At 50.1% G+C, this 13,569-nt stretch overlaps 1 protein-coding gene across 2 annotated transcripts in view; it reads right to left on the bottom strand.

Moving 5' to 3' along the window:
- Positions 1 to 11,853: 11,853 nt before the first annotated feature.
- Positions 11,854 to 13,569, bottom strand: part of ACOT7 (acyl-CoA thioesterase 7) — a 64,120-nt gene continuing 62,404 nt past the window's right edge. For both annotated transcript variants that reach the window (XM_019541161.1, XM_019541162.1), the window contains one exon: positions 11,854 to 12,809. In XM_019541161.1, the coding sequence (XP_019396706.1) occupies positions 12,705 to 12,809 (105 nt within the window). In that variant the 3' untranslated portion in view covers positions 11,854 to 12,704. The remainder of the gene's footprint in view (positions 12,810 to 13,569) is intronic.

Genomic DNA, 13,569 nt, shown 5'->3' with positions numbered 1-13,569 from the left:
AGATCCCCCCTCAGCCTTCTCTTGTGGAGGCTGAACAGGTTCAGGTCCCGGTAGCCTCTCCTCATAGGCTGCCCTGCTGCCCCCTGATCATGCCAGTGGCCTCCTCTGGACCCTCTCCATGCTGTCGACATCCCTCTTGAGTGCGGTGCCCAGACCTGGACGCAGTACTCCAACTGCGGCCTGACCAGTGCCGCACAGAGGGGGAGGATCACCTCTTTGGACCTGCTTGAGATGCATCTGTGGATGCGTGACAAGGTGCAGTTGGCCTTCCTGACTGCCTCCCCACGCTGCCAGCCCACATTCATCTTGGAGTCAATTATGACTCCAAGGTCCATGCACCAAGGTGGAGGGCTCTAGGATTTTGAAAGGGGGAACAAATGCTAGCTTGGTGCATCATCATAGATAAACACAATACCATTTTTCACCAGGTAGAAAGAAACTCATAACTTTACCAAGGCACTACGGCTGCATTACTCAATTCAAGAGCTGCAGAAGCAAATATCACTTTATTGGAATGTGCATTCATTTGCTATGTTACATAATGTGTAAAATCCCACAACCAACTAGGCAAGAAAGAATCAAAATGTTTCTTTTGTCCTGTTGTAATTCGAATTAAGTGTACAGCTCTTTCTGATTCATAAAACAAAACCCAGCCCCAAGCATCCTGACAAGGTATCAAGTGTTTAATTGAAAGTTATTTCCACACTTGTGTTGATGTTCACCTGAATTAATGTTGTTAGCTGGAGTTAACAATCTGCAGTGTTGTGAAATAGGACCTATATTGCCAGGAGCAGCTAACAGACAGCAGAACTGCAGAAGGACAGCTTGGTTAGTGCAACATCAAGGCCATTAAAAAAGGAGATGGTCATTAACATCCGTGGAATGAAGAGTTTTTAGAGGGAAACAAGTGAATCATAATGAGTCATGAAGTCAAGTAGTAACCTCTTCCATGTTAGATGGGTTACCTGGCCACTGAGCTGAGGCTGCCTGCTGGACCGCTTATCCTCAACAAATGCTTCCAGGAGCATAGCCAGCACCAGTGAATTTGGGCCAATGCAAAATTTACCATTCATTTCTCCTTCAAGTGACAGCTGAGGAGCAGGACGGTACCCATTGGGGCTGGGCTCCCAGCACTTTACACACCTATGTCTAACTATAAGGACCATGTGCAGCATTTGTTGCAGGAAAAGGGACGGAGGGAAAGGCTGAAATGCTTTGCTGGCTCTGGTCCAGGAGGTTCTGTGCTATGAGCTGGTGGTTTTGCCAGCCAGCAAAGAAGATAGCCTCAAGCCCCAGTCCTTTTAAGGTCCTTTGCTTTATTGTCCACAAAATCATTGCTAAACAAGAGCAAATGGACTGAGAAACACCAGCCCATCGCTCCCAGGGGCTGGCTTCCCTGCGTGCCACAGCCAGGCAGGAAGGAAGAGAAGTAGCCTTCTGCCCTAGCCCCTTCATGCCCGGCTTCCCCACTAACCCCATACGGACAGCAGTTGGCGGAGGGCACTTAACTATTTTGCTGGTGGAGAGAGACCAAGCCGCAGAGTTTCCTTCTGGCTTCTCGACTTGTGCAACCCCAGTGTGTCTCACTGTCTATGTACTCTGCGCCAAGAAGGGAGGGAGCCCTGATCATCCAGGAGGAGTTAGCTCTGCTGCAGGTTGTCTTCTCCCGGCTGCTGGCAGAAGCTGTGGTTGCAGGGAGGTGACAGGAGGAGCGTTGCTGGCAGCCATGAGCACATAGGTCTTGGCCAAAGGCACACAGATAGTGAGGTTTCCTTCCCCAGAGACCTGCTGAGATCTCTCCACTTTCTACTGTTCTCCCATTGGGCCCAGTGGAGCCCTGCCACAGCTCAGTGGAGGATGCTGTAGAGTGAGCAGGGGTGCTCTGCTGCCCCCAGGTTAGGGCACAGTTTGGCCTCCTGTCTTAAACTGCCCTGTTGGCTAGGTTACCCCAGGGACCAGGCAGGGCCAAAAATAAACTCCGTAGTTCCACTCTGCATTCTCCCTGTGCTGAGCAAGGGTGAACTGGACCCAGGCAGGAGAGCCCCACTCCCGATGGCTTTCAACAGAGCCACATGTGAGATGATTTTATCTTCCTTGTGCCCCCCCCTCCACTGCCCCATCTGTCTGCCTCATCTGTGTGCTTAGTTATGCTCTGCATTGTGCATATTCACTTTCCACTCTCCTCCCCTAATTAGGTAATTTAAGCCATGACCTTTTCTCTCTCTGGTTGTCAAGGCATCACCCTTTGTCTCTGCTGGCAATCACTGTGTTCCAGGCCCTCAGTCTGTTGCAAGGAATGGATTCCAAGCAAGTAATGATCCAAATGCCGCTCCATGGTGGATGTGGACAGATCAGTCTTTGTGCACCACCTCAGTCTGCTACAAGAAGCAAACCTCCCCATTTGGCCATCTTCGAGCAAGGCAGAGCAGTTACCCAGCTGGAGATGGCTTGAATATTTTAGTGCATGGCAATTAAGCCCCTCTGTGCTGGGGGTTGCTGGCCTGCATTATCCACGACTGCCCTGGGGAGGGGGGACTCCTACTGCCCCGACAGTGAGGCAAGTAGCACATGCAGTCTTAGTCTCAGCGAGGAGGAGGGCGCAGCGCAGCTTCAGAGCTGGCAAACCAATAGAGCCAGCTGGAGGAGAGCAGTACTTGCAGGCTGGAACGGAAAGCAACTGGCAGACACCATATGCTGAGAAAACCACTCCTCTGCAGACAGCAGTACTCTGCAGTCAGATGCACACCAGAATCAAGCACAGTTTAGGAAAAATACATACTGGAGCTTTAAGGTCTTTGCCTATGGAAGGGCTGAGAGCTGCCGCGCTGCTGCTCCAGCAGCTTGGGCTGGAGGTGGCAAGGAAACCAGCCCAGACACTGTGTCACAGCCTTTTTTGCCAGAGCACCTCTCTCTTTGTGATGCTATTAGGGCAAGTCTACCTTGGGCTGCAGAGCATGGGCTTGGTGCTTAACCTGGACCTAGGCACAAGCCAGAATAGTTACTGTTCAGGCCCAAAGGAAGCAGGCCTGAAAACTGATGTGCCAATGAACCCCTGTGTTGAGTCTCACCAGTTAACCTCAATGCTAACCCTGACACATTGCCCCATGCTGCAGCTCTGGGAGAGACAACAGGTGCTGTGCTGGTCACCTGTGTGCCAGCTGCCTGGTGCATGAAGGTACTACTGTCCTTGGGACACTGGAGGCTGCCAGTTCCCTAAGCTCACTTCCAAGGACAGGCAGGGTTTGAGCTCTCCCCAGAGCTGGCAGGCTGTGGGCTGCTGCATGTCATTTCCTGTCGCTCCCCTGGCAGTCCTGCAAGTAGGGCAAAGACTTGCTTTCAAATAAAGAATCCTTCTGGCAGAGGCTTCCCAGTCCTGGGCAGCTCAGTGCTTTCTCATTGTGCTGCCCTTGAAAGACTGGTGCACAGCAAGGAAACATGCATGCAGCCAAACCCACAAGTTTCCATGTCCCAGATGCCTGCAGGCTCCCTGGACTCTACCATGCTGCTAGGAAGAAGCTCAGGGAACACTGCAGATGCCAAACACACTGTAGAAATGAGGGCCCGGTTGTCACATCCACAGAAGAGGAGCCCCTCAGTTCTGGCAGGATCACTCCTCGGAAGATCTGCCTGCTACTGGACCAGGGTGAGGAATGGCCGGTGACCTCCCAGTTCTGGTTTGTGCAGGAGGTCAGGAAGGAGATCATGGTAGACTCTTCTGGCTTGGTCACATATCAAAGAGGAAGGGTCAGCATGCTTCAATCACTACATCCACTCTACAGCCCCCAGCCCAGGTTCCTTAGAGTGAGGAGGGGGATGGACATTGCCCTCTCCCAACTGGCTGTTGTTTAACCAGAAGAGATCACATGGCCAAGAGTCCTGGAGATAGCCATGACCCCCTATGACAGCTCCCTGCCAACAGGAAGCTGTGCTGGGGAGGCTGGACTGATGGGGAAGTCTCCCGGGGGCTCAGCTGGGCTGGGGTGGGGGAGGGAAAGGGGGTATGGCCTGTGACACAGGGCTGAGCCTTACCCAGGTGGTGGGGCCATGCAAAAGTATCTTCAGAGAGATGCTGTCCTCCTCCCTGATCTGTTGGATGGAGCAGGTAAGGAAGTTCTGGACATGCACCTGAGGAGTCCTACCTGTGAATCCTTTCCCCTCAGACTGCTTGGGCCAGGGACATCATCCGCAGCTGGAAAAAAGCCTCTCCCCCTTCAGCCTGTGTGGAGTTAGCTCCTTGACTCCCTTGTGCCTGGCCAGGTCTCATCACTGCACAGTGTCAAACTTAGGCAACTTGGGGCACAGCTGAATTAGCTCTGTACAGGCAGAGGCCTGCCCTGATTTTGTATCTGCTTTTTAGGGCACTCCCAATCATGGTGCTGGGTTTAACTGTGGAGCTGGGCTAGTGCTGGAGCTTCAGTAATTTATAAGTCAGGCACTGCTTCTGCTTTCCCCTGAATCCTCCTTCCCAAACTGCTCTGAGCACCTCAGGTGCTTACAGCTGGAAGAGATGGCAAATTGAACCGTTCAAATAATGAACAGCCTGTGCCAGTGACAACAGCACCTGGGACAGGAGGAACTGCCTGGGATGGCACAAATGGAATCGCAGCCTCCTGCTCTGCTCTTTCCCAGGGCAGGAAAAACGTGTGCTTAATGGAGGAGTCAGCTTGGTCTCATTCAGTTTAGGTCAAATGATTTTTTTTCAACAGGAGCACACAGATCACACTAGCTTCAGAGAGAGAGGCAACATTGCCGGATAACCCTAAACTGAGGCCCACATCCAGGCAGCCCAGGGCCTATGGCTTGGAGCAGATCCCACAGTGGGGAGTACACAGAAAGTCCTGCCTATGGCCCTCTTAGTCAGGGTCCACACATACAGCCCAGGGCCAAAATTGTCTCTAACCCCCATTCATAGCTTTGACTCCATCAACAACCCAACAGCAAGCCAAAGCCAGACTAAGCAGCCATCTCCACCAGTCTACCTGGTTATACTTGGCACCCACTCTGCTTCCCCCTGGTAGGGCCAAGCCTGTTCTCTCTCTTTCTCTGTATCTGCAGGGCACTAGCTTGACCTCCTGTCTCTAGCACAGGCCATTAACCACCTCTTACAGTGCAATTTTGTCTGTGTCATCCCTTGGCTATGTCTTCATCTGACCAGTGCTGTCTCTCTGCACATTTATCTGCCTCTGTCGCTCACCAGACTGCCATCAGAAAGGCTGAGGAACCAGGTAGATTATAAGGGCACCAAGAGCATATATTTCCACCAGGCTCCCCACTCCTAGGTCAGGCTCCACAAGCCCCAGGACCCCAAATCTCCTGTGTGTAACCCACCATGGGGAACGGCTTTCCTATCCTTCCAGGATTTGGGGATTGATTTTTTCTTACCATCTCAGATTGTCCCAAGCCCTTCTTCAAATGGGACTTACCCAAGAGGAGTGAAGCAGCCTAAATCACAAACTACAAACTTGCTGCTAAGACAGAATCCATCTCCCTGGGTTTGGGGGTGGCATGTAGTCTCATAAAAGCAAATAAAACAGTCCAAATCAAGAGGCAAGCAGTGCATGTCCTGGAGAAAGCCCCCATCACCATCAGGCTTATGTATGAGTCAGGTTTGTCAGAGCACCAGGTTAGCAATGAGCAAATGATCTGCTTCCTAGGTCCCTTGTCCATCAATGTTTTTTGGGTTAATGGATCTCTGCTCCAGGTGAAAACTCAGGGGTTGAATACTGTGTTCAGGTTAATGAGACAAGAGCAATGCAGGAAGATGAAGAGGTATTCAGGAACATATGTGTGGCAGCAAGTTGAAAAGACATGCAGTGGCTTCTCCAAAGGGTGCAGAAACCTCCCTAAAAGGTTGTTTAGCACACAGTATTGTAATGGCAGGCAGATATACAAGGGAGGGCAGGGAACTGCTGAGTGCATAACAGCTGTCAGTCCATATACAGTCCAAAGAAACACAATTAGACTATCTGTCCCAGAGCCTGTCTCCATGTTAAGCCAGCACAACCACTCAGGAAGGCAGACCTCATTTGACTGGTACACCTTGAACATCTGTTACAGAAGGACTCACTCTGCTGGTTGGGCAGCCAGAGGCACCCTTTCTTTCCTGCCTGCACTGCCCAACCTCCAACAACACATGCCTGGGATCTGCAGCCTTTGTGCAAGACACTCCCCAGTCTACTGCAGAGTACCAGGTCATATTTTGCCTCTGGCAGCCCAAAGCACACGGCATGAATGTGCTGGAGAAGGCGCACACCATACTACTCCAGCCTGCTTGATGCTGGGGGCAGAGGGTGATGCTGTCTTCAAAGTAACTGCACAGCACAGCTCCCAGGCATGATGCACGTCTGTGGCACACCTTTTGACTAGGGGAAAAGCTGATTCCATTTCTGCAGGGGCTCAAGTATGCAGGAAAGAGCGTGGGGCTGTGCTGGCTGTTCTGCACGTCCCTGTTGCCTGGGCATATGCCAGAGGGGGGGCTGTTTTCAGGGTGGCAGATTTCCAGTTCCAAGGTCTGGGACCAGACCTTGAACCAGATCTCATGGTCCTGTGTGAAGGGTCAAATTCATGGTGCCTGTCCCCACTGTCCAATCAGCCCTACAGGCTGTCTTCCAGCGCTGGCAATTGGCAGGACTTGGTGTCCAGTTGCACACAGCTTTCTCACATGACTTATCAGGCATGAGGCAGCCTGTCAGCTTTTGAATGACTCAGCATCAGACTATCAGCAGCATTGACAGTGGTTGGAGAAAGTGCTGGCTGGGCACTTGCTACTGTTGAGGTAGAGGCATTCACTGCATCCTTGCCATCTGGGAGGAGCTTGCAGAGCGCTGTGTAACCAGATGATGGTGCCTCTGGGGGATGCAGGCAGCTTCAATGCCCAAAGAGAGTCTCATTTTTATTCCAGTTATTTATCCAGGATTTGGAAAAAAGATGTCTTTCCCAGCCTGGGCTGTATTTTTCCCTACCACAAGTGCTGTTCCCTTCCCTGAGTGGCTGCTTATGGACAAACTGGAGTGCATCTGTCTGGTAGCAAATCTTTAGGTTTACCTCTAGTGAGACTCCCTGCTGGGCCAAGTCTGCACATATGTACTCAGAGCAAATGATCCCAGCAGAGCCCATAAGGCCCCAATAAGAACTTCAACAGCCTGTCCCAGTTTCAGGTGGTGACAAATTGGTGGGTAGAGTGCGAGAGAGCCTAGCAAATCAAAAGGCTGCTTTAAAGGGCCTCGGGTGGGTTTTGCCTGAGTTAGAGCTGCAAAAGTGAAATGAGGTCTGGGCCCTGAGATGCTGTGTTCTAGGAACAGCCTCTGGAGCAGCCAAGTGACAGGTGCTTGGTATGCTTTTAAAGGGGATCTAGATACCAGGGCTATGGCTACAGAATGAGAACCCACCAAGAGCAGAACAAGAGGGGCAAGATACTTCAACAGGTGAGAGATGGTCAGGGGGATGACAGCCAGGTAAGCTCTTGCACAGATGAAAGGGTTTCATTTGGTTACTTTAAACCACAAGGAGTATTTTAAGGGTGGGGTGGGGGTAAAAACTACATGAAAGAGGAAGTTTGGTCTACTATGCAGGTGTCCTGACCCACCCGGCTTGGACATTGGTGCAGCAGACATGCCATTAGAAGGATGCAAATTAGCCCAGAAATAAATAGTACAGGGAGCACTGGACAGCTGCATGGGACTATTCCTGCACAGCATGGTGACAGTCTAAAGTCAGCAGATCTCCTCTCCTAGTCACAGGAGGTGTCATTGAAAGGTGATCATGCATTAGGCCACACTGGCGTAGCAGTTGCTTTCAGGATTACAGGGAGTGGGAATGCATCTAAAACTCCTCCTAGTGCTAGACCTCATGCCCTGCAGCTCTGCTCCCACATGCCCTTCCTTGGGGGAAACACAAAGTTCCTGCTTCCATGAGACCCTGGGGTGCATTTGCTTCCCCAGATACGTGCAAAACATATAGGGCGAGATCTTGGCCCCACCAAAGTCAGTGACAAAACCCCACTGCAGTTAAGAGGGCCAGGGCTCCCTGCTCATGCTATGAACTCATGTGTGTCTTGGCAAAGCTGTCAGCAGCTTGGAAGTACAAGTGCATGTGGCAGTAGGGGGAGTGCAGAGTGGCTGGCCCTGGGATCACCCAGTGCTATGAGTCCCTCTCTGCAGCAGTGCAGCTGTTCCCCCTTCTCCCACAGCTGGAAACCTTTACAAGGCACATGTTTCTTCCCCTGACTTCCGTGAGTTGGCTGAGTCTGTTGCTGCCCTATCCATTGCTGAGACCTCAGATTGCCATTTCCTCTTCATTTTTCTGAGCTACCAAAGCACAAATCACCACTGTGCACACTCTCTGCTTTGCACTGGATCTTGGTTGCAGCTCACTCAGCGCTGGCATGCTGAGCCTGCTGGGCCCTGCCCTGTAGGCACAGAATGCTGGGCTTGGAACGTGGGCACCTTTGGGTTTTAGTTTTAATGGTATGACCTGTATTTTTCTATGGCTTGTGTTACACTATTTTTGTGCTTTGAAACACAGGAGACTGGCTGTGGAACACGTGCAGGGGGCGGTATTTACCCTTTATGAAGCTTCACTGACTTCAGGGGACATAGAAAGCCAAGTAGTGGATTTGTCCCTTTGCAGATTTACTGCTACCAACAGCTGACCCTACTTGACCCATGGTTTGCATATGGAACTGGGTGGGCTTCCAGCACCCCCTTCCCACATTTTCACTCACATTTATGGACTTAGAGCCTGTCAGGGCGTTTCCCAGAGTTGGGTCACCTTAAATTAGCAGCATATATACTAAAACTGTCAATACAGTAGCACAACCCTGTCTAGGAACCCCACTCACCTGCTCACTAGGCCCACCTGAATCCCAGGGAGAAGGACACCACCTGGTAGCCCATTCTGTCATGCTGCTTCCTCCAGCCACTTCCTCCCTGTTGTTTGTATCAGACCCTGCCTTTGTCCATGAAAGCCCTCATTCCTGATGGGATGAGTGACATTGGCACTTTGCTGCCATCCCAGATCTGGTCTTTCCCACACGCCGCTGCCACTGCTTTAGGGAGTCAAGAATTTTGGCCCTTTGGAGAAATCTGGATGGTAGGGACCCATCCTGCGCTGCTCACTTCCCTGCAAAGCTATGCATATAACCCATAATCAAACACCGTGGAGGAGGTTAAGATGGCTGTCAAGAGGTAAGAGACCCCACAGGCCCAATGCCCATCACCATCTGGCTTCTTACTTCCTTGTGACACTACTCCAGCACAATGAGACAGCTCCCTCCTTCCACTGGATCCCAGGAGCTCTTCAGGGTCAGCATTGCTTGTGTCCTTTGGCTTTACCCAAGTCTCATTACACCAAACGGGCTCCCATCATACTGGATGCAGCAGTCCTGGGTGCTCCATTGGAGCATCTTCTGGACACAGGTTGGACCAGGACTTCTGCACCCTGTTCTGGGAACCCTGGGTGAAGACTCACGGCTGTCTGGAGCACGCTGTAGAGCTTGAGATACAAGTGATTAAATCAGCCAAGCTGTTGCTGCCAGTCCCAAGAACTGCAGGCAATGGTTCTCCCAGGGACATTCTTTGGTTAGATGAAGGAGGTAGCCCCAGGAATTAGCATAATATGGGCAAGTCTGGGACACTTACTGAAGACACCAGTGCAGGTGGCAGCTCCAAGACTGCTGTCATTTTCAAGAAAGCTGTCTAGCTGAGGAAGCAGGAAGTGTTAACTGCTGAAATCACATGAAAGCTAATGCTTATGCTTTGTAGCCCATGTTTGCTTTGGGTATTAATGACTCAGATATGTGATTCATTCATCAGACCAGCATGCAGTGGTACATTAGTAAGTACCACTCAGTTAAACAATTTGTGAGAGAGGAGTTGATTCCACTGCTCTGGGTAATGCATTAACATCCCAGAGGCTTCTGCCAAGGTTGGAGACTTTGTGCCCTGATCTTGCTAATCCTTGTATAAAGGTGACAAACTGTTGTTTACACAGGAGCTCAGCTTCTGCTAGAGATTTGCCAACTAAGAAGCTCATGAATAAATCCTGGATTAATAAGGAGACTGCTGTGTTTATCTGAAGGATATCTTTGGTATCCGGGGTATAGGTTGTAGCCGTGTTGGTCTAAGGATATATTCATTCCATCCAGGAAGAGCACAGACGAACTGCAGATGCTTCCTCAGCCTGACAAAGGGGATTTGTACCCAAAAGCTTACAAGGAGGAATTTTCCCAACTATTTGAGTTGGTCTAATAAAAAGGTATCAGAACCTTGCCTGTCTTTGGTATCCTGCGCTCATCTGGTTACCTTCCTTGAACAAAGCCTCTGCCCCCTGTTGCTGCTGCATGTGAGATGTCGTGACTGACTGCTTTACCATTTGAGAAACACTGCAGGACCTGCCTGATTTTTACTGGGAGAATTAATTAGGAGTGAGACACTCATAAGCTAGTGGTTGCCCCTCAGATACTTACTGAGCCTGTTTTAGATAGTTCAGTGATCACCAGAGAACAGGAAACCCTCCAGTCAGGTTCAGCTAAAGGCCAAACACATTTAAACAGATATTGAAACAGGCCAAGGCAAGACTATACCACAAGTGTGTCCAATGACTTTATTCTTGATGCTAAGGAAGGTTAGGGAAGATCTCTCCCCGTTTGTCAGCTTATTGGTGCTCCTCACTTCCAGAAGGGCTACAAGCCTTCAAAGGAGTAGAAAATTCTGAGCTGATGCCCATTCCCTACCCAGATTTAAGCCTGAATTCCTTTGGACACATCATAAAAGTAAGCCTCCTCCCCACTTATTAGTGGTCAAGATGGCCAGTCTTAAATGGCTAAGGAAAAATTTGGCAGTTGGAAACTTGAGGTGGTATCTCCAAAGGGAATCAAAATGCTTGATGGAAAACTCCAGCCAGAATAGGAGCTGGACCACTGAAGATGATATGTACTGTACCCTGGACATATCAAAGCCTTATCGTACATGCCCAACAAGTAATGCGACTACCCTCCAATCAATCGGGTCTTATCTTCTGCTTCATGAGCTTTACCTGGGCTACAAATTTACACTGAGCAGCAAAAGCAGGACCTCCACATGACAGGACAAATTGCACGCTCTGGACTGGAGATTAGGAAGTGCCAGGATTTCCCTTGCCACCTCCTGCCACACAATCATTCCCATGTGTTTGTTAGTACCTGCACTGGCTTTAGACTGCTCACGGGCCCCACACACATGGGGTGGGCTGAGCCTTGCTGGGCAATGGATCTGCCAGACAGTCTGCCCTGAACTCTGCTCCTGTGCATCCCTGACAGGACCTGGAGGCATCCACATCAAGACCACAGGGATAGCTTGCCTTATATTGAGCTAGCCTGGGTATCCAGAGCAGCATGGCCAGTGGCAGCATGGCCAGTCTGGGATGAACCACCCCACAGCACCAAGGATCCCTAGCAAGTACTTAGGCAACTATAGTTCATGCTGAACTCCAGCTTGCTGCATATGCTGCTCTCCTGCCTGACTGTGGAACAAGCAGGCTTCACATTTCATAGTTGTTAGAGGCTGGAAGAGACCTTACAGATTATTGGGTCCAGACCCCCTGCACTTGGGCATTTCCCCCTTGTCACTCTACATTTAGATGCAATTTGGGCACCACTTCCAACCGGAGGTGCCTGGCCATTTGTAGGCCAGATGACCCCTGGAGCTAAACAGCACAAACATATCAGGGTGCAGCACTCATTTAAAGGACACTCTCTGTCCAGCCCAAGGAAAAAACTTGCCCCACATCTGCTCTGATGTGGAATCACTTATACCACACTTTTTTGTTGGCCTTTTTCAACCACACAAACCTTCTGTAAAGAAAAAAGACTCTGGCTCTATTATTCACCTCAGTCCAGACTGAGGGACTTTATTCATGTCACAAGTATTCTTTAAATTACTTGGATGTGCACAGGAATTTTTGTATATAGGTTGAAATGGAATGGATAGAAACAGTCCAATACAATACTGAGTAGCATTTACACTGGAGAATATTATAAATAAGCTTTGGTGTACATTTTTAGGACATACTATAAATTAACACAACGTTACAAAGACTCAAAGCCCCGTGTATTCTGCACAATGCCCCCTGCTTCTGTAGCACTTCATGATGAGATGGGAGTGATTTTTACTGAATTAAATGTCATAATGAGTAACAGCAGTAGTCTTGTGTTATCTACCCTGATACTCAATGCAATGTTATGCCGCTCCTGCATTTTCAGTGTGCCCTTTTCAACTGATAATTAAACAAATATATTTGTGGCAATCACCAAGACTTTGTGGTAGCTCAGCATGGGGCTTCCAGTGAGGTGTACTCAGCAGTGAAATAATTCAACAGCTGATTCAAATTGGCAACAGCAGATTTCAGAACCCACTGTGGTGAGGGGCGATTCTCAACTCTCTCCGTGGTTCAAGTGATATGTGAGCCCCCAAACAAGCAGGACATCTGCTGACAATAGACTTGGGTGTGAAAGGATGATGCTTTTTAAATGAAGCTGGGGGTTTCCAGAGCCAGATTCTGCAGGATGGTGTCCCTCCAGCCACAGGGATGATGAATACAGCAGGGCCCTGTGCACACGTCACACAACATTAATGACAACTCAGTTGTATTTGGCCAAGTGAGATCTAAGTGGATATGTTTCCCCCCAGGGCAGTTCTCCTGTGAGCATGTGAGGCCAGGAGGTAACGTCACTGCTGAGCCAGTGGCTGCAGATGCACCTGTCTTTTGGCTTTCGTCTGGAGGTATCGCCCTTTGCCCTCCTCAAAACGCTTCTTCTCATCTTCAGTTTCTGTCTGTTGGTCAGAAAAAACAAGAACCATGAGCATCACCTCTTCTGCATCTGGGGTGAACTAGTCTTACCGTGTCAGACAAGGTCTAATAACCCACTTGGCCCCTCCTAGCCCCCTTCCATTCTTGAAAATCCCAAAGGAGTCTACATTGCTGGGAAGGTTTTGATCTCAGCAGTAGCAGTGCTAGTCTGGAGTAACTGCAATCTGCAACAGCAGAACTGAGCAAAGAACAGCTTTGCAGGAATCCCAACACCCTGACAGAAAGGCAGCCATCTCTAGTGGGGGATGGGCAAGGACTCTGCAACACTGCGCCACAGGCATGGACAAGTGGCGAAACTCTTCTTAGGAAGGGAAAGGATCACCCAGCGCCACCTTCTCAGCAACAAGTGAATCTTCACTGACTGTAAATACCAGGACTGTGGTTCTGGGGTTCTAGGGAGCACCTGCCACTGACTCTCCAGTGCCAACTTCTAAGCATCTCTGCCAACTCCACCCTCCACCCCACCCCACCGCAGCTCTGAGAATGCATGCAGCGGTCCAGTACAATAAGGTCCATGCACTTGAGGTATGGGGGGGAGCAGTGCATGGCAAGCCCATATCGTCATTGGCAGCAACAGGCAGACCACCTCCATCCAGCAGGTGTCTTCTAGTTCTCCAAGAATGGGTCCAGCTCATTTTTCAGAGCTACTGCTAAAGAGGGAGGAGGAGAATGAACTGACTGTCCCAAAGCCACATGAGATGTGCAATCTGGTGCGTCAGCTCA

This window comes from Crocodylus porosus, unplaced genomic scaffold, assembly GCF_001723895.1.
Source record: "Crocodylus porosus isolate Cpor-Errol unplaced genomic scaffold, CroPor_comp1, whole genome shotgun sequence".
In the NCBI taxonomy this organism is placed as follows: Eukaryota; Metazoa; Chordata; order Crocodylia; family Crocodylidae; genus Crocodylus; species Crocodylus porosus.
The sequence above is the reverse complement of the archived record's forward strand: the minus strand, read 5'-3'. Positions and strand labels throughout refer to the sequence as shown.